The sequence below is a fragment of the Typopeltis vanoorti genome, chromosome 2 (genome assembly GCF_054136105.1).
Source record: "Typopeltis vanoorti isolate ZY-2024b chromosome 2, IOZ_Tvanoo_1.0, whole genome shotgun sequence".
Classification (NCBI taxonomy): Eukaryota; Metazoa; Arthropoda; class Arachnida; order Uropygi; family Thelyphonidae; genus Typopeltis; species Typopeltis vanoorti.
In genome coordinates, this window is record NC_143550.1 from 34,681,684 (window position 1) to 34,701,682 (window position 19,999).

Sequence of the window (19,999 nt, forward strand, 5' to 3'; positions counted from 1 at the left end):
TTTCTAGTGAAAACAATTTGCTGTTCAGAAAGAGTAAAGTTGAAAGAAAGATCACGTTAGGCTAATCGGAAAATTCTTTTCACAATAACATTTTAAGTGGAAAATACTGCAGTTCTAGAAACGTCTGTGAAATTAAAAAATCTCATCCCATTCATTTTGTTTGAGACTTTACAAACAGAGATTCTCGCCATCTTCATTGGTATAGCACACTAATTATTAAAACGAATTTGGAAAAATGTCAAACAGTATAATGATCTTTCAAATAATAGGCTGATTGCCCAGAGAAAGATAATCGGTTTACTGACTGGTATTTATGGGAGTTACGCAGAATGAAAACAAGAATATGAATCAAATGTTTCGTGGAGGGAAAATATACGCGTAAAGATCCAAAATATTGAGCATGGCTTGTTCAATTATACTTTTGAAATGAAAATCTAAAATATTCAAATTTTAAAACCATGTTTTCCAGTCGTTTGGTCTTTATTTTAAGCTATGGATGGAATACATTAATTTTAAGATGAAAGACATCGGTGTGCGAAAAAAAAAAAAAGAAGAAAACATGGTCTCTCACTGAAGAACCTTTGAAAACTGCCTTCATACTCTCACCTTTTGCCACCTCTATCCTATCCCTGCAATTATCCATAATTATATCTGTCAGCAGAATTCTAACGAGAAACTTCAAGCTAAGATAAATTGAGAGACTGCGTGCCAAATATTTAAATAGATGGCAGACGAACAATGCTTTCAAGCTTGTGCCGTCTGAATACCTCTTCTTTGGAGGATTAATATTTTATTTTCAGCATTCGTGCAATGAGTGTGTATGAATTGTATGAATTCTTAGCATAACAAGGTCATCCCTTAATGTAGACACATTTGACATGGATAAGAAGATAATAAATGATGGCCATTTGTTTCAAATGTATTGTTGCTACACCAACCGACAAACTGCAGCAGACATATTTGTATTTTTTTTTTCAAGTTCGTCTGCTGTTTCTCATTTCGTCTGCTTCTTGATTGTTGTGTACAAAAACTGCCTATTACTATTTTACTTAAATAACACGTGTCTTTGCGTAAAAAAAGACATGAAATCTTATGGAAGATCAATTCTTTCTTGGGCATTTTTAAAATTCCTTTTAAATGATTAGCAAATTCCACCACACCTGTCATTCGGAAGGAAACATCCTTACACAATAGCGAGAGGTTGTACTATTGCACGGCTCAGGTTTCTATTAAATAACCACAAACTCTGTCAGTAACATCACCCCGTACCCCAGGTGTGGGAAGTGTCGCGAGCGAGTGATGAGTCATTAGTCATTTGAAGCACGAAACCTTCCCATTAGAAGGACATCCATTTCCACCATTACCAGCCGTCCCACACTATCAAGGCGTGACTTCATTAACAGACATTGAAAACTCCCAGCATGCTTTGCTGTCCAACTGTTTCTCCATAATTAAGGCTTTCGCTGTTTATTGTGGAAGGAAATGAATATTTATGTTCTGTGTTCGCATTCGGGGCTTTTTGGTATGCACTTCCGGTTAAACCATTAGTTTTAATTAGTATGATATGTTACTGCTACCTTCGCACATTCCGTCTGCCTACTGGAAACTCCATTCAAAGGTCTTCTGTTGACCTTACTCTAGGCCCACCTCAAAATTACAGATTCGCTTTATCGCATTTGGGAAACTAAGAATAATGAAACTATTCTCATTGTCAACTGTGGCTTTAAATGGCCTTCTGTGTGGTAACGTCTGTCTCGTTAACAATGACAACTACAACAATACATAAATAAACACGTGATGAATTATTTGTTGATGTTTTTAGAATTGAAAAATATCAATTGTTCTTAAAACTAATTTTTCTATTTTTTTGGGGGGGGGGGTGAGAGCTTGGAAAAGGAACCCTTAATCTTATATAATAACAGAATGATAAGCAAAAGCTTATCAAGGTTCTTAAATAAACAGGATAACAATCTCATAGCGGCGATACATTTAACGACAACAGATTTTTATAGCTTTAGTTGAAGCACTTTGAAATTTCAAAACGTAACTGCCACAGCGGATATCTTTTATATGAATATCATTAGCAACGGAGATCTTCTCGAAATGGAGTCGAAATTGAATCCGCTTTAAAACCAATGATTTTTGCTTTGTATTCACGTCTTCGCTAATTCAAGGCTGGCATAACTCTAATTGCAAGATGGAATTAATTCAGCTTTTCTTACCTTGCTAGAAAAGGCTTGGATTGGTTGATAATTTTAGTTTGTTTTCTCATCATTCTGGAAAATTGCTGTCAAGCAACCTTCCTGAGACAACTGACACCAGACTTAATAATCATCGTTGATCAAAATGCACATACCAAGGCAGGAAAAATATCTCGCAGTTTTGCGTTTACGTGTGCATGAATTATTCAAGTTTGGGGTCTCTAGCCTGCCAGCTGAACAACACACACACACACACACACACACACACACTAAGCAAGGCTAAAAGAACTCACCATCGGTATTTTCCTATCAATAATCACAACCTTTGTAGTAATAACTCACTAGCAGCCGTGCAACGCTAGGAGTTCTATTGCGCAGAATCCATCTGATTCTCTCTATGCTGAAATTTCTGCCAACAATGAGACAATGTAGCGCGAGACAATAATAATTTATATAACAGACTGTTTTATTTAGTGCATCAACTACTATCGATATGAAGACGTAAATTAACTATGACAGTTATAAAATTATTTTTTAATGTTATTCCTTTCTTGCTAAATAATTTTAATAAACTTAATTAAAAATTAAGAGTTTTTAAACCAAAGAACACAATCTGATCATTCTTTGATCAAACGAAAATTATTAATAGTAAATTATTATTATTTCCACGGAGTTCTAAGACTCATCTTGAGACTCTACCACACGGTACATCAACTACACTACATATTTCTTTTCTGTTAATTACCTGTGTTTGTTAGTCGATTTCTCTGTTTTGCGGAAGGAAAAATCCTGACATCCCCGCATGAGACCAGCTAACTCAGATTCAACTAAAAGTCCTTATAAAGGTTCTTTACATTCTAGACAGAAATTCGCACCAAGTGACCATTCAAGGAGTACAAAGGTTTCGAAGATAATCTTACAAGATCATCTCTCGTTGTCATTCTTATTTTGAGGTTACTTTTGCCAATTGTTTCAGAGATATAAGAGATATATACTTAAAAATAGGTGCTGGCTTTCAAGAAAATTTACACCTCTTGCGATCAGTGACTTCCACGTGTCTTTAGCCACGTTACTTGCAGATTCAATTCAGTTTGCAGACGTTCTAATATTGAAACCACTAAATGTTTTCTGAAACCATAAATGGATCAAGATTTAGACAGTGAGCAAGTTATTGTTTCTTTTAAACAACGACAATTTATAGCTGTTAAAAATTTTTTTTCTTAGATAATCTCATAGAACAAAATAGAAACAAAGTCTGAAGAAGAGGCGCAGTTAGTACAGTAATCGAAAAAATACAGAACTGAAAACGAACTTATGCTAAAGTGGAGTGACTCAGTAAAAGAGAAACCGTTAATCAGTCTAGCAGTTTCTCTTCCCCCCCCCCCCCCCTCTCTCTTTTCGAAGGACTTATTCTTCTGACGCCGCCTAAGAAGGATTTCAGGATACCTCCCCACACACCCGGGAACATACCATACTTGGGTGGATGTGTAATTTGTACAAGTAATAATTGTTTATACAGGTGGGTAGTTGTCCTGAGGGTTGAACTGATACACAAGTGTTGGTTGCAAAATAATTTGGAAAAAAAACTGAAAAGGACAAAAGAGTAAAAAGTTAAAGATCAGTCACTAGTAGATTAATACTACAGTATAATATTAACCTCGTATCTGTGCTATGCATAATAACGCCTGCTTAGCACAGATGCGTTATCATGTAAGTACATCGGCATTATTTTAATTTTTAAATTATTAGTTCAGAATCAAATTCGTATCATTTTTATCATAGTTTTTGTGTATTATTGGATAATATTTGTTTAAATGTATCATGAGCCCGGAGAGACGAGATCTTATTTTTTGTGTATATATAAACGCATTTCATTTAAAGATTTGTTTCAACTTCCTTGTACATCTTATTAAATGCACTCTCTCTCTCTCTCTCTCTTCAAGCATTTATCCTACAATACCTCAATTTCAGATGTTAGCCATGATCATAACCAGATGCTCCCACACGTTATGCAAACTAAGGAAAGCACAATCTGTCTAGACAAGAGGGCAGGGTGTATTCAGGATGTACGAAGATAGGGGGGGGGGGGTAGCACTATACTAACAAAAGGGATGCTCACACTTTCTCCTTTTTGTATATGCTTTCATATCTTAAATAAATTAATAAGTTGATGTTCCTTTTAATTAAACAAAACCGGTTTAAAAGTAACAATAAGACTGTAAGCTAATAATAAGAGGTCAAAGGTAATTGCTAAACTTGTTAAAGATAGAGAGCCATATAGTCATACAAACTATTCCCTTCTTACAGAGTTCAAAATTGACTTTGATCACCATTGACTGGCTTAAAGACGCGAAGCAAGAATGCTTTTCATTTTCCCCGTTATCTGTAGAAGACAGTGTAAGGATAAGGTGCTATTGAGCTATTAAATTAAAGCTCTGATCATGGCAAGAGGGTAACAGCAATAGCCGAGCCTCAATTAGAACTTCATTGGCTACAGCATTGCCATCCATTACCCTCCAAAGGTATTAATCACCGTATTTCTCACGGTCGACCATATATCTATCTATCTCATTCCCACCATTGTTAAATTGACAATTGACAATTGACATTTATGTCTTTAAGGGTGAAGCAAGATGCTTTTCATATTCCCCGCTATCTGTCGTGGTTACAGTGAGGGTAAAATTTACGAGCAGTTTGCTCGCCCTGAATGGGACCATTGTTAAAGTTGAAGAAAAGTAGATGTCATATTTTCATATACGAATTGCTAAAAGGTGTCAGAACGTATTATTAAATACTCTGGAGTAAAGGTTGAAATATTTTCACTTGGTTATACTAAACAATAAGGAAACCAAGAAATTATATACTTGTTTTAATTCTTTATCCAAGAACCTGTTTGCTTAAACTTGGATAAAAGATTAAATCAAATATATAATTTCTTAGTATCTTTAATTTATAGTTATATTAAGTGGAAAAATTTTGAATAACTATCTAAAATCCAGAGTATTTTAATAATAAGATGTGACACCTTTTAGCAACTCGTATATAAAAATATGAGTAATAGAAAAAATATTTTTCAACCTCAATATCTTAATATCTTAATAATACTGTTTGGTTAGAGAAACCAATGGTAAACAAAATTGTTGACACCTAAATCAGCTGTATTGTAGGTGTCCGTTATTGAGCTGTTGTTAACGTTGATCTCATTTTAAATAGTTTCTCTTTATCTCTTTATTTATATCTTTATATATATATATACATATATATAGTTATATATAAAAATATGAGTAATAGAAAAAATATTTTTCAACCTCAATATCTTAATATCTTAATAATACTGTTTGGTTAGAGAAACCAATGGTAAACAAAATTGTTGACACCTAAACCAGCTGTATTGTAGGTGTCCGTTATTGAGCTGTTGTTAACGTTGATCTCATTTTAAATAGTTTCTCTTTATCTCTTTATTTATATCTTTATATATATATATAGTTATATATATATATAGATATAGATATAGATATATATAGTTATATATATATACAGGGTGTTCGGGATAAATTTGACATATTTATAATTAATTATATTTTTCCGTAAGTTACATGTATTAACACACACTTCTCTTCATTTAAAAGTTTGGACCCTTCTTCATTCATATACAAGATGTCAGAAAGGATGGATAGCTGGAACCCACCTGAATCATGGAAGAGAATAACTTGTATCATGATGATTCGTGCCCGCCATCAAAATAAGGATATTACGACTGCTGCCCAATGCTCCCTGAATACAGTAAAAACAATCAGGCATGAACTAGAGACTTGCAATGGTGACTACGAGGATGTAGCAAGAAGAAAGATCCCTAGCAGACGATCTGATTACGTTCGTACAGCAGAATTCCTCGCAAATCTGCAGGAACAGGTGTTGAAGAACCCTGGCATTGGAATTCGGGCTTTGTTCGTGGAGTTGCTAACTGTAGTCAAGCCCTGGATAACAAGGGTAGCCAATGGTAGGCCGTATGTATGGCAGCAGGATTCGGCCCCTTGCCACACCTCTGGGAAAAGTCAAAAATGGTTGTCTGAAAATTTCTACGACTTCACCAGTCCAAATGTTTGGCCTCCAAACTCCCCAGACCTTAACCCCATGGATTATTTTGTATGGGGCGCAGTTGAAAAAGACACCAATCGCGCTTCCAGTAATACAAAAGCCCAGTTAATGGATAAAATTAAAACAGTTTTTGCGGCCCTTCCCAGGGAGACTGTAGCATCAGCTTGTTCGAGGTTCCGAAGCAGAATTGAAGCTGTGATCGATGCTAATGGTGGTTATTTTGAGTAAATCTTGTTGATAGTATTGTAATTAACTCTGCCTGTAATGTTTTTTTGTCAATTCATTAAATTTAATAGATACAAAGAAGATTTTCTTTTTCCTTACGAAACTGTCAAATTTATCCCGAACACCCTGTATATCTTTATTTATATATATTTATATATATATATATATATATATATTATATATCTTTATCTTTATATATATATATATATATATATATATATATATATATATATATATATATATATATATATATATATATATATATATAATTTGGTTATTTTAACTCCTAATCCCAAGTATGCATACAATTAAGTTTGCGCCTGAAACAAAAGTTCAAGTCTAAAGATGATACAACACCAGGGCAACTCATTGTAAAGATGGGTAAAGCTCTGATCACTATTCTTAGTATTTTCCATAATGTAAAGCACATCTCACTAAACGATGTATACTGCAATACATTATGGGTGGGGTCACTACCCAGACCGGTTTCAACCTTTTTTGAGGTCTCCTCAGTGAGTAGCTAGACCCTAAATACCAAGGTTGACAATTGACAATTGACATTTATGTCTTTAAGGGTGAAGCAAAATGCTTTTCATATTCCCCGCTATCTGTTGTGATTACAGTGAGGGTAAAATTTACGAGCAGTTTGCTCGCCCTGAATGGGCATGGAGATTATGCATCGTTATAGGAGGCTAATATAGCTTTTGCTCTTCTATATTTGAATATGTCCGTTGGCTCGTATGCTGCAGCTTGTTGAACCAAATCGTTGGGATGTGTGGACGTCTTTAGGAAAAACTTGGATGCTAAGGATTGTAGAGAAGAGAGAATATAGGGAATATTTGTGTCTCTGTGGAGTTGGTGTTGTTTCTAACATACCACGGGGCGTTCAGAATCACTCTCAAGCACTTGTTCTGCACTCGCTGTGTTTTGATAATGTTAGTATTTGAGGTGTGGCTCCAGGCCGGAGAGGCATAGGTGATTATAGGACGAATCGTCATCTGGTATAGTTGCAATTTGATTCTGTTGCTGAGCTTGCTATTTCTATTAATTAGCGGGTAGATCTGAGCTATGGCTTTAGATGCCTTTGCGCACGCAGATTTGATGTGTTGGTTGCAAGATAGCTTTTTGTCGAGAATCACACCCAGGTAATTTGTTTCTGTCTGCCAGGGGATTTTAGTATTGAATAGTAACACATCTCCTGCAGGAGACATTGGCCTTTTTGGGGTTGACTTCCAATCTCCACTTGGAGAACCAACCCTCCAGCTTTAGAAGGTTTTTTGAAGCTTTCTGGTAATGAGGTCTGAGAGATCTGGTTAGTATTGCCGTATCGTCCACATACAGGGCCAAAATGGAAGTCATCGGGTTGTGTGGGATGTCTGACATGTATACAGAAAACAGCAATGGAGCCAGTAGAGATCCCTGCGGTACTCCAGCAAAGATATGGCGCTGGGACGATGTAGAACCATTGATTTTAACTTGCATTGATCTATTCTAAAGATATGAATGGATTAGATGAACCATTTTAGTGAGGTACTGGCTGAGATAAGTTTGTGCAGGAGTCCAAAATGCCAGATTTTGTCAAATGCTTTGGATAGATCTGGGAAAACAGCTCCTGTGCACTGGCGCCAGTTGTAGCTGGTGGTGATGTATTCTACAATTCTGTGGATTTTCTGGGTAGTACTATGGTGTTGTCGAAAACCAAACTGTTCTTTAGGGAGGATGTTTAGGTCATTTACTGAGGTTTGGAGTCGTGAGAGGATGACCTTCTCTGCAACCTTTCCCAGATTGGAGATGAGACTGATTGAACGATAATTCTGCGGTAAGTGTGGGTCTTTGCCTGGCTTATGTATAGAAATCACACCAGCCAGTTTCCAGGTGGAAGGAAAATAGTGAAGTCTTAAGATTGCATTTATTATACTGGTCAGGTGCACTATAGCTTTTCGAGGCAGCAGCTTGATCACCCTGTTTGAGATGCTGTCTGGTCCAGGAGCTTTATTGTTCTTAAGTTTTTTTTATAATATCATATAATTCAACAGGTGATGCGGGTGCAATATGGTTAGCACCCGCATCACCTGTTGCCGGTGCAATATGGTCAGCACTGGTATCTGGGAGGTTTAGTGCATGCCGGACCTGTCTGTGGATTTTGTACAGATGATTGAAATCTAAGTTGTTATAAGAAGGTTTGCACTGATCCTCAAGATTTTTTAGTATGACTTCTGCCTTATCTGCATCTGTGGGGACTAGGCCCTGGTTTGAGATTATAGGGGGAGTGATCTGTTTTTATTTTTGATGTTTCTCAGTAAGGTTGCAACCATTATAGCGGACTTAATCTGTTGGGTGATGCTAGTCACTGCAGATTCCACATCTTCTGGTGTGCATATGTGAGGGACAGGTCCAATTTGATCCCTAAGTACTTTAGACAATCTCTCCGACGATATGCCTGAATGAAAGGGAGGAGACAGGCATTTTTGTTCTCCTAATTGCAGTAGAATTGGGTTGTCATCCGACGATAGCTCGTTTAGTGATATAAAGCTGTACTGTAGTTTAATGTCTTGCAGGATGGCTATATCCAGGATGTCAGCAGTGCCAGACGTACTGAGATGAGTTGGTTCGGTAGGTCCAGCCACAACAGCATAGTTTGATCCTGTGTAGCTAGAAAGGATGCGACCATTTTTATTGGTAGATTTAATGTTCCAAGCAGGATGTTTTGCATTGAGGTCTCCAGCAGTGTGACCGGTCCTTTTACTCCAAGGATGGCATCCAGATCTGAGGTCAATAATGTCTTTAATGGAGGGTTGTATGCAGAAAAAAATTTAAGGTTTCCAATTGAGTTTGTGAGGACATTAATTCCTGTTATTTCGAAGTTGGTTATTGAATGATGATTGATATAGTTTTTGATAAGGGTGGCTGTACCTCCACCTCTATAACCAAGTCTGTCGTTTCTGTAAATCTGATACCCTCTGATTTTCAGGGTGTCAGCAGGCCTCAGGTGCGTTTCATTGATTAGCAATATATCTGGGTTGTATCTATTATTAAATTCCTGGATTTCTAACAGTTTATTTTTTATACCGTTGGCATTCCAACCGATAATCCTAAGAGAGTTTGGGGCGATTTTTTTCCTATACATCAGAGAGTGCTGATAATATGGATTGGGTTTGCCGTAAGAATCTTTTTGTGACACTTAAGGATGGATTTGAGTTGCTGAAATCCTGCAACATGTTTGCAAGAGAAGAGGTGATAACAGCTGATAGATTTGAATGTGGATTATTCAGGTTCTGGGTTTGTACTATCTATTTAAAGCGGGCCACATCAGCATATGTTTTCGCTTGATGTTGAAGATTCGTTTTCTTAAGGGGCTCAGTTAATGATCGGCGAGCACGTGTTGTCATGTTTTCACTCTTGGAGAACTGAGGAGCCTGAGCTTCAGGAACTCTCGCTAGATGACGAGGTAGATTGATGATTTGGATCATTCCATCTGTTTTTCGGGGTGATGTATACACCCCTCTATAATTAGCAGGGTGAGGACCCCCGTAATTAGCGCACTTAGCCGGGGTGAATTTTGGCTTGGCGCAGGTGTTTGTGGGGTGATTCTCGCCACATTTTAGGCATCTGAACTGAGCTTTGCATAGCTTCTGGGCATGGCCAAATTTTTGGCATCGGTGGCACTGCCCAGAAGATGCTTTCTTTCTCAATGGTTCTGGGGTGATTTTGAGTCCACAGATTGATTTTAAATTATAGATGTCTTTGTAAATATTGTGAATCTCAACCAAGACCAAAGGCATAGGTGTCTTATTTGATCTAAACTTTCTAGTGACCTTTATGGGAGGTGGTTTCTGTAAATTAAGATCAGTAATTATTTCATCCGTGTCAATATCCTCAGAGACTCCTCGTAGGACTACTTTAAGATTTTTTTCGGAGGCAAGTGAAAATGTGTGATATTGAGTTCCTCTTGCGTCCAATTCCTTTGTAAGATTTCTATAATCAGTCACCGTGGTGGGCTGAATTCTTATACCTTCGTCTACATTTTTAGCAGATGTATAACTTAGTTGTAAATTAGCCATGATGCTTCTGAGTGTTGTCCCTCTCTGCTTTTTCCTTAGGATAAACGGTGCACCTTTTCATTGGGGGAAGCAGAGGGATCTGAAATGGGAACATCCTCGTCCATACCAACATGATTTTTTGGCTCAGAAGCGAGAGTTTTTATCTTCTTACGAGCGTGGATTTCTCCTTGATCAGAAGGATTAGAGGTAGAGACAACTGGATTGAGTTTTTCCTCCATTTTAGGAGAGTCTTCATTTTCCTCAACGTCGACTTCAGGTGAGGAATACACGTTTAAATATCCGGGCCAATCCCTTTCAAACTTTTTGAGAAGTTTTTTAATAAAAGTGAGTGCTAGTCGACATCATTATCGAGTGACTCGATAATGATGTCGGGGTCAATCATGCTAGTAGGCCATGTCAGCTTGAACTTCTTTTGGAGTTTATCAATAAGTACAAGAGCCGGCTCTTTATCGAGCAAATCAGTGAATACGTCTAGGTCAGGTATGCTCATATCGTTTTAACTGCTGAGCGTTAATAAAAATCCCGCAGGTCTAAAGATCTGCCAGCAGAAATTTTTGTAGAATATCCCGCAGCCGCAAAGGACTGCCAGCAATATCAAGCGTAGGCTAAAGAAAGCGATAGCAATTAAATTGCATCTAAACAAAGTCTTACCTTGATATTTCACGAAATGCAGAACGCCATTCCAAATTGCAAAACGATCAAAACTCTTTAATCAATAATAATAATAAATAGAGCTACTTTAAGTCACTTGACGATAACGTATTAATTATCTGTGATTTTTCATACCAAGATTTTTTTCCTTATAAGGACTGGCTTAAAGGGGCGAATCAAGAATGCTTTTCATCTTCCCCGTTATCTGTGGAGGACGGTGTAGGGATAGGGATAAGGTGTTATTGAGCAATTAAAGCTCTGATCATGGCAGGAGGATAACAGCAATAGCCGAGCCTCAGTTAAAACTTCATTGGCTGCAGCATTGCCATCCATTACCCTCCAAGGGTATTGGATTGAATGAATCAATCAATTCAATCACCGACTATGTGAGTAAAGGTGAAATCTCAAAAATACGGACGATCTCTAGGCCACTCCATAGTGGGCGAAAGACCGTCCTAATCTCAGCGTTGGTTCCACTCAGTGACGGGCTCCCCGACCATCAGCGTTGGTTCCACTCAGTGACGGGCTCCCCGACCACTGAGCAGAACCGCTCAAATTCCGAGGAAAATAATTCACCGACAAAGCCCCTCAGCGGGCCGTGCCGGAGAACACCTTCCCCGGAGACTCAAAGTGCTCCCTTAAGGCAAAAACCTCAAGAGAGCGAACTCAAAAACTCATCGCCCAAGTGGGTAAGAGCAACAGCCGAACCTCAGTTAAACTTCATTGGTACAGCTTTGCGTTGCTATCCATCACCCCCAAGGGCATTAATGAATCAATCACCGCATCTCACGGTCGATTGATTCAACGAAACCTGGCCCTCCATACCAAGATTATAGTAATACGGAGTCTTATCAACTTTACCTATAGAAATTACAACAAGGTGTTTTTATTTTTAATGAAATTCTCTGGAGGAGATATAGATATAATAAATTTTTTAACTTGGGGATATTGTATATTAGGATAACCAAGTTATTTTATAAACTTGGTTATTTTAACTCCTAATCAATTATGGAAAAATACTAAGAATAGGGATCAGAGCTTTACCCACCTTTACAATGAGTTGCCCTGGTGTTGTATCATCTTTAGACTTGAACTTTGCTTCAGGCGCAAACTTAATTGTATGCATACTTGGGATTAGGAGCTAAAATAACCAAGTTTATAAAATAACTTGGTTATCCTAATATACAATATCCCCAAGTTAAAAAATTTATTACATATATATATATATATATCTTTGTTAAAGATACCAAGCTATTTTAAACCTTGTTTTACTCCATTTCCCAAGTAAGCAAACAGACGAACAAGTCAAGTTTGCACCTGCGAGTGTTGCAAGTCTAGCTGATCCTACATGTAGTGCAAGACCAAGGCAACTCATGGTAAAAGTAGTATAAGCTCTGATCACTCATCTTAATATTTACCCTTAATGCAAAGCACATCTCCTAGAGGAGATGTATGATGTTTTGTATTAAAGGCAAGGGGGCCACTACCCAGACCGGTTTCGACCTTTATTGAGGTCTCATCAGTGGGAGCCAGGCTAGAAACCGGTCTGGGTAGTGGCCCCTTGCCTTTAATACAAAACATCATACATCTCCTCTAGGAGATGTGTTTTGCATTAAGGGTAAATATTAAGATGAGTGATCAGAGCTTATACTACTTTTACCATGAGTTGCCTTGGTCTTGCACTACCTGTAATATCAGCTAGACTTGCAACACTTGCAGGTGCAAACTTGACTTGTTTGTCTGTTTGCGTACTTGGGAAATGGAGTAAAACAAGGTTTAAAATAGCTTGGTATCTTTAACATTTATTATACCCAAGGTAAAATACTTTCTACACACACACACACACACACACACACACACACACATATATATATATATTAGGTCGGATTACGTGTTATTTATTACATAACTAGCCACAGATTTTAGACAAATCTGTCAATTTACAACAGCTGGAAAAATTTCCTTGCAGATCCTTTCGGAATACAAACTGATATTTTAAATAAATTCTTCACTTTTTACTCTATTACTAACCCGAGGAGTTATCCGTACTCCACACTTTCTAGTTTATCCTCTTTCGGCCTCATAAACTTGTAAGGCAATTAATCAAAGTGGGGACAGAGTAGGGTAGGAGGGAAGATAAGTTACGACGAGTAATACCGCTACGCATACGCAATCAAAAGTTCAATATTTTGTAAGCAAAGTAACATTCCTCCCGCCCGCCCCCTGCACACTCATTCTCTATCCAAGACCAACCCCTTTCCCCCAAATGTCAGCAGAGGCTCGCCTAAGTACCGCAAAGATTTCAGAAAGGAAACGCCGTGTTGTAATCTGTCTAAACCCGAACTACTTAACTGAACACAAGAGTCGTAAAAGTTTTATAGCTTCCGAAGATGGCTTCCCTTTTAATGCGCGCGTCAGTGTTGAATTTAACAGCAAACAAACACCCAGACACAATAAAACATCTTTCAACCACTAACCTTTCGCGAAGAATGCATATTTTCATAACACAGTGTTCTCTTTTTCGTTCGTTTTTTGACAAGTAATCAATATTCTTACACGAAATAGCAGAAAAGAAAAAAATCTTAGAAGAGCAATACGTTATGCGATAATTAATTTTCTGTCGTTTTCCTTATTTCCGTAACACTGTCGCCCTCAAGGAGGGACAATCTAGAAAAATTCGTGTTATGAAGAGCTCTTAAAGCCTAATGAATTGAAGTGTCTTAAAACTTAATGTGTACAAAGGAAAATATTTCTTAGATTTTAGAAGACATCCGATGAATATTAAGTTACAAAAACATTAGCTAAACGGACACACTTAAATGGGGTTTAGTTTACTAACATTTCTTTTACAAAAACTTTAAATGCATGGAAGATTAATGCTTTGTAATGGGTAACTAATTTACTGCACGTAGTTTGATTTGTGGATAATGTCGAAAGGGGAGGACTATTATTAGCTATTTTATGCTTCTTCTTTAGAATAGGCTCTCTGAGCATTAATTATTATTACTATACTTGTTATTAATCAAGTGAACAGCTCTTGACTTAGGTAGGCGTAGTTAAGGTAACCTTTCTTGGCCTTCAAAAAGTTTATCAGTAACTTATCTTTGATTAAAAAACTGTCAGGTCGGTTGTTGAAACTAAAGATGTGTATTATAATAACATAGTAAAATTGAAATTTTTGTAAAGGAGCAGAACAAATGGTACTTCGTTAAAAATATAGTATTCATGAAACTGCTTCAAGTATCGGTTGTTGTTTACCCATGAGTTTTACATCAGAAATTATTTAGTGGATTTAAACTATGGTTATAATGAAAGATGGCTGATATTTAAAAAACTGCGCTACGCAAATGTAAATTAATGATCGTGTATATTTATGTATTATCGATGAAAACGTTTGTGTAAAAATTGAACTATACAGATATCTAAACTATAAGAGGTATTACGTGCGATCGTGCGTGACTATTGCCTTCAAGAACCGAGTTTTGCAGGATGAGAAAGTCCACTCCTGAAGGCAGTAATCCTGAACTCGGTTTTTCATCCCGTGAAACAGATATTTGAATGACGAAATATACCATTCAAAGGCTTTTGATTAACAGCATCGTCTCAATGTGCTAATAATCAAAATCCTTTGAATTTTTATGCAACACTTCGCGATGACAAAACTAACTCACACACAAACTTTATGAACGGTGTCTCCTTTCTACTGGTTAATCTCCATTAAGGTGAAGTCAACCTCACAATTGAACCTTTTCAATCCTAGTTATTATTATTAAAGCTATTAAAATCTGACATTCTCTTTAAACGGTCGAGTTTCCGGAAAATAAAAGTTTCGTATGACATGACAACTTCATAACATCGAAGGGGGAACAATCTATTGGCATTGTACATCACGTGGAGAAATACGAGACGACACGAGACCGTGAATAGAACACATTAATCACTGTTAACAATGACAGCATTAATCTCCATTAGATTGGCATGTCTGCAGTTCCATGTCTGCCCAAGAATATCACATTTCCAAATGGAATCCCAATCACATGGGAGACTGTTTATCACCGCTTAAATGTTTTCGGAGGGAAGAGAGGAGGTGACAGTCACTGCGCACTTGTGTTGTAAATTTTAACCATGGAAATTTCCGGTGAGCAGTCAGATGATACGCGTCTCGAGGGAACGTGATCTGCACATACAACACACCACCAATCCCTAATGGTTTCGTTGCCTACAAATCCGATCAACTCCAAGGAGCGATTCTGGTTTTTTTTTTTTTTTAATTTTTTTTTTTACTTTGTAAGGAAGTAGAACTATCAAACGGTGCTCTAAATTCAACCAAGGATGCTTTGGTTTGGCCATCAAAATTTCTTCTATGGACAATATTATTGTAGTGGTGATCAATGTCTAAATCCAAGGAAACTGTATATCGTATTGTTTACACGATACAAACAAGTATAAACAAAACACCACTCTGGAATTAAAAATCATCTATAAATATGTGTGAATAAAACCTAAAACATCTTCCTTTGCTTACTATGGACAAGGTTCAATTAAAAACCTAAGGTACTTGACTTTTTATGAACCTAACTTTGATAATGAAACGTCATCAAATTCCTGCCTTGTACCCTCAAGGGGTGTGCAGGATATGACAGTACTACATGAAAAAATTACATCATTACTAACTTCCTATCTACAATTGTCCTCCAAATCAGTCTGTTACTTGTCAAGACTCCAACATTATCAGATCTTATATTTCTATCATCCAAGCCACTTTGTACAGCATCAATCCACCTATATCTTGGTCTTCCTCTGGGTCGTTTTCCTCCCAACCTAGCAGAAAACACTTGTTTTGCTAATCTTTCCTCTCCCATTCTTTTTTAAGTGACCATACCACCTGAGATTAGCTCTGCTAACGCATTCCTGGATGCCGACAATGTCAAGTTCTTTCCTAATATCCTCGTTTTTAATATGATATTGCCATTGATGCCATCTGTTCACGCCTCTAATCTTTCTCAGGACTCTCATATCTGCGGTCTCTCTAGTCTTTGGTCAAGTGTTTTACTTCTGACCCAGCTCTCAGATCCATAAGTTAAAACTGGTTTGAACACTCTCTTATGTACAGCTAGTTTGGTGTTTTGACTAATTTATCCCTTACTTCTGATAATGAAACAGTAGTTAATATTATTTGCATAGTCTACTATGTCTGACAATCCGCGAATTCTTGTAGTAGAGTTAGTTAGGTTTACAGAAGGAACAAAACTTCTATCGTAATGTGCGATTCACCAACACACCTTCAATTTAAAATCCTTCATCGATATTTCCTTTCTTTCTACTCAGGATTTGAACCCAATCTTTCCATCTAAAGGGAGTTTTCACTACTAACTTCCTACGAATGTAATTTCCCATACAATCAGTACTAGATGTCGAAATAAGTCCAAAAGCAAGAAAATATACTGTAAACTTAAGTGATCACCCTCCTCCCTCAATTTATGTAATCCCAATTTTAATGCAATTGCACATTTTGGAAATAAAATATTCAGTAATTATAATCCAACAATCCTTCAAAGGAAATCTAAGATTCAAAAGACAGCACGTGGGTTATTCGAATTTTGTTTTTCTTTGCTTTCCTTAAACATGTTAGATTGCTAAATACGTATACCAAACTGTGTGTGTGTAAATCGTTGAATTTGACTCCTTTATGGCGAGATTTTCCCCCCGTTTGATTTCTTTTAGTAAGCTAAGACTTTAAAGAAAAGAGAAATAAAAATGTATTCTAATGCACGTGTAGTCGAGTCGCGTGGAATCTTAGATTTGTATATTAAGTTGGATTGTTTTCTCATGTATTGACTAGAATGCTGGGTCGGTAGTTTCTGCGAGAAATCAAAGTTTGTAGTCTCTATTTCATTAAAATGTTATTCCGAAAAATCACCTTAATGCATCTCTCTCTCTCTCTCTCTATTACGCTTTATCGGGAAAATTTCCCCAATAACAGTGCCCAATAATCTTAAACTAAACCCTACTAAACTGTTCTGCAGTTTCATATAAAAACGTTTCAATAGAAAAACACGAAATATGAAGCCTTTAGCATTTCCCAAGCATCTACTAATAGAGTGGGCATGGTAGTCCATCAGAGAAGATGGCTCTTCCACAGGTCGGCAAACAATTGAATAGCCAGTGTAAGGTGACACAAGGTGCAGGAGTGGATGCACATCCAACGGTACGCAAGACTACCCACGACTGACCCATTACTCTCGGATCATAACTGGTTCTACTGCCAAAGTGCCCTGCGATCCTCCGTCATTGTGTCTACTCACGCGCTAGGTACCGTAAGTCAGAGTATGAAATAACAATGGGTTCGTGTTAACGCGTTCGTTGGCTTGCCTGCAGAAGTCTTTAATTGGCAATAAAGAGACGAGTACGGCCCAAGTTTAGCAATAAAAGTTTGGAGCGACTAAAGATAAGAAAGATTATCGGTCATCTCAGACATCAGTGATTCTGATAATTTAGGATAAAAACCGACAAGTATACATTAAGGTCTCGTGGAAACAAGTTGGCAAACTTCTTAACATGAGGGAGAACGAAAGAAGGGAATAGCGGCCATAAAACAACACCATTTTCAAAAATGTCTTCATAAAAATCACCCGGTTGGAACTCCAGTATAAAGATAACCGAAGCGAAGCCAATTAATGCATATGTTTAGCTTTTCAATACGTATGCACAACCCTAAATACGATTTTATGATTGTCTGGTTATTATTGCCGTAATCATGGGTTATGTTCTCCTATTCTGATTTGGTCCTTTGTCTTGTTTGCCATAAAACACAGACATTCTAGAAAGCGTGTGATTTTCTTGAACATTTCTTCAGTGGGAAGTTTGTCAATGTACTGTGTCAGAGAACCATCTTGAAATAATATCCCAATTGCATTTCGTTTGCGTTGTAGGATAATGAATTTAGACTTCGCATTGCAAACGCAGTTAGTAAAACTGTGGTAGAAATACGACAATGAGAAAGAAATTTGCCGTTTTCAGTAATTTTGAGTTCTTCATAAATCAACAAAGACAGCATGTTGTAATTAGTGTATATATGTTTATATTCCGTGCTCTAAGATTTGTGCCATTAAAAAAAAATCATTCTTTAAATTTATTTTTTGGTTGATCAATACACCGGGAGTATTATCTGCAGCTTAAGTGCAGAAACTGCTTTAAAATTAAAAAAAAAAACTACATTAAGTAATGTAGGATATTTGCGTAAGAAACCTGATACGAAAGGATAAAGAACATTGTAATAAGGTTTGTTCTGTTCCATTTCAAGACTTACCAAAATATGCAAACGAATATTACAATCCCTGCTGTTGTCGACAATTTTAAAATCTTCATTTATTATTAAGTCTCCTTGAGACAGAACGAAAAGCAAGCGAAAGAAAATAGGTAATGCCTTTCTGTCTTTTTTCTCATTTCGTTGTAAATCTTCTTTCTTACATTATCAAACTCTTACAGTGAAAAACATCTTTATATATATTTTTATCATCAAGAACAATGTATATGTGCACTCGCTTATTTTAATTATAGTTTGGATTTCCAAGATGGTTGACTATCCCTCTAGAGACATGCAATTGATATGTACGTTTCCTATGTGTCCATTTAAATCATGATGATAACAATGAAACACGCAATCTCACGTGTCTAAGATATGCAATAAGCCATCTGGTGCGTGATGTCATATGTCATATTTAAAACACATATTAGAACTTCTGTGTTTAAATAAAGATAAAAAAATAAAACAACTCGCCATGGATTGAAGACTATTGGGTTAATTTCAGAAAAAAAATAAAAAATAAAAAACGAAAAGAAGCACGCTATGTTTAACATGCAAATATTGATTTTAAAATATAATCAATCTCTCCCTTTAGGTTTGGGGGGAAATAAAAATTAAGTATAAATAATAGTAGTTAATATGATTTGACTTACTTTCTTGTATCTGCGGTCTCCTCTTGTACGGAAGATCTATAAGAAAGAGAAGAAAATGTGAAATATTAAAGCCTGATAGTGGCGGCATTAAAGCAAGAAAATATCTAAAGAAATACATAATAAACAGATTGATTTTTAGCTTCAGATGTTAAGTCATTCTAAAATCAGTGTAAGAGTTAGAGTTATATTTATCAAGAAAAAGTACAGCCAATTCTGCTTCCATTTTGAAGAGATGCTATGCTTTTAGAAGAGAATATATAAGGCCTACTCGAATTCTATAAACATCTGTACATTATAACATTTTTTTTCTTACTCAAAGCAACTATTTCTCGATACATTCCAGTCATCACCAAGAGTTAGAGTGTAGGTTTGTTCTCGTGTTCATTTTCTTTTATTTATAGTTTGTGTCATTCTTTTGTATATCTTGTTCTTTACTTATTTTGCTTAGATACTTGTGAGAGTCTTACGGTAACCTAAAACTCAGATGCGGACAGATTCTTACACACACACAGCTCGGAGAGAAATTATTAATAGTGGAGCACTTAACCATCCACTTCTTTTAATCAACCAGAATGCTCAGATCACTTCAACATTCCTCATTAATATACTGCATCGCAAGAGTATTGAAATTGAAAATAGTGATTGGCACTCTATTATATTCGTCAATTATGAATAGGTGAGTGTTCTTCTGGAAATAGGTTGCCTATTTCGTTGGAAGAAAATCCCTGTTAACCCATAAAAGGAGTAGATGGAGAGGAGAAAGGTTGCATATGATAATTCGAATTCTATTTTAAGAAGAAAGGA

The 19,999-nt window shown here is 36.6% G+C and overlaps 1 protein-coding gene across 4 annotated transcripts in view; it reads right to left on the reverse strand.

The window, feature by feature from the left end:
- LOC150108916 (agrin-like) overlaps window positions 1-19,999 on the reverse strand; it is a 610,886-nt gene that overhangs the window by 210,360 nt on the left and 380,527 nt on the right. For all 4 annotated transcript variants that reach the window (XM_090404266.1, XM_090404257.1, XM_090404260.1 and 1 more), the window contains exon 2: window positions 19,196-19,231. In XM_090404266.1, coding sequence (XP_090260392.1) covers window positions 19,196-19,231 — 36 coding nt within the window. The remainder of the gene's footprint in view (window positions 1-19,195; window positions 19,232-19,999) is intronic.